Consider the following 1439-nt stretch of genomic DNA (forward strand, 5'->3'; position numbering starts at 1 on the left):
GCTGCCTATAAAATTAAAATTATTAATACTTAAATTATTTAAATTTATAAATCGTAATTACTCGTGACACTGAATAGTCATCTTCTTCAATAGATAGCATTGGGGATATACTCGAGTATTGAGGCGGCGAAATAAACCTCACTTCGGATTCAGTGAATAACTATAAAATAATAATAAAATATGTATTGTATTTTTACGAGTGAATAAGTTTTAAAGACTTACCTCTGGAGACATTTTTCCGCTCAATCGTTGCGCCCAACGTTCAGCTAATTGTGAAGAAGCATGCATTTTGAGTTGACTGATGAAATTGACATCATTTTTTGGAATTTTTGAAAATACACTTTCGTCGCTTATATTTTTGATAAATGTGACCATTTCTTCAGGTGTTTTTGGTGGTGAATCAACTTTGGCGGATTCAATATCAATATAGTTCAAAAACATATCGAATTGTTTTATGACAACTGGACGTATGATGGTTGACTTTCGAACGACTGTTTCAAATATACACCATTCTAAATATTGCAATTTCATTAAATCTGCACGATTTAGCAATACTCGACATCCATCTTGTGTTTTTGATTCGATGACAAGCATATTTTCCCCTTTATACAGCTTACTAGATAGTGAAATAATTTCTGTTTCCAGAAATAAATTTCGCTTGTATTTTTGAGGTAGGTCGAGTATAAAAGATAGAATGTTCCCCATAAGTGAGAATATACGTCTTAAAAAATCAGGTGGCATATTTACATATCTCGAAGGAGTGATGACTTGTACTATGGTGTTAAATTCATCTGCAAGATCAAGTCCTACATTCAAAAACTTACGGCCGGTGAAGTCAAGTATAAAATTACTGCAGTCGATGAGATCCGCGGGCGGTGCTGGAGGCAAATAAGTGAACGTCTTATTTTTGTACAGCGCAGCGTTGTTGGCGAAAGAACCAGCCATGATTAAAATTATTTTTTGAAAATAAAAACACACACTTTAAAATCACTGAAATATAAACGTCTTGTCGCTAGAATGGATGTTCAGCTACTAACGAATTTGATCCACAGTATGAAGTGAATACCATTGCTAGCGCTAGTGTCATTGGTTATTAAGAGTTCGCGACATCCTGGCGACCGGTAGGGCACATTAAGAAGACATTTATATGTGATTATTACTGCCATTTGGCAGGAAATGTCTTTCGATCACTAATGTCCAGGTGGTGTGTGAATATTTTATTGTCAATATGTCTATCAATATAAATGGTTTTGCAGTGTGTAGTATTTTTAATTGAAAAAGTATACCTATTGTCTCTTAATGTCGAAAGTGTCTTTCAATATAAATGTCCATTATGGCTATTAAGAGTATGCGACACGAGTCGTGCGAATTTAACATATAGAATAATCCTAATGGCAGGAAATATACGGGCAATTGTGGTCAAATGTCTCCTATTATGG

At 34.3% G+C, this 1439-nt stretch overlaps 1 protein-coding gene across 1 annotated transcript; it reads right to left on the reverse strand.

Moving 5' to 3' along the window:
• Positions 1-6: 6 nt before the first annotated feature.
• Positions 7-1084, reverse strand: LOC111029436. Its single transcript, XM_022308437.1, has 2 exons — positions 223-1084; positions 7-160 (listed from the first exon to the last, which is right to left on the reverse strand). Exons 1-2 carry the CDS (start codon positions 943-945, stop codon positions 35-37), a joined length of 849 nt encoding a protein of 282 aa, XP_022164129.1. The 5' UTR covers positions 946-1084; the 3' UTR covers positions 7-34.
• Positions 1085-1439: the final 355 nt, after the last annotated feature.

This window comes from Myzus persicae, unplaced genomic scaffold (assembly GCF_001856785.1).
Source record: "Myzus persicae strain clone G006 unplaced genomic scaffold, MPER_G0061.0, whole genome shotgun sequence".
Taxonomy (NCBI): Eukaryota; Metazoa; Arthropoda; class Insecta; order Hemiptera; family Aphididae; genus Myzus; species Myzus persicae.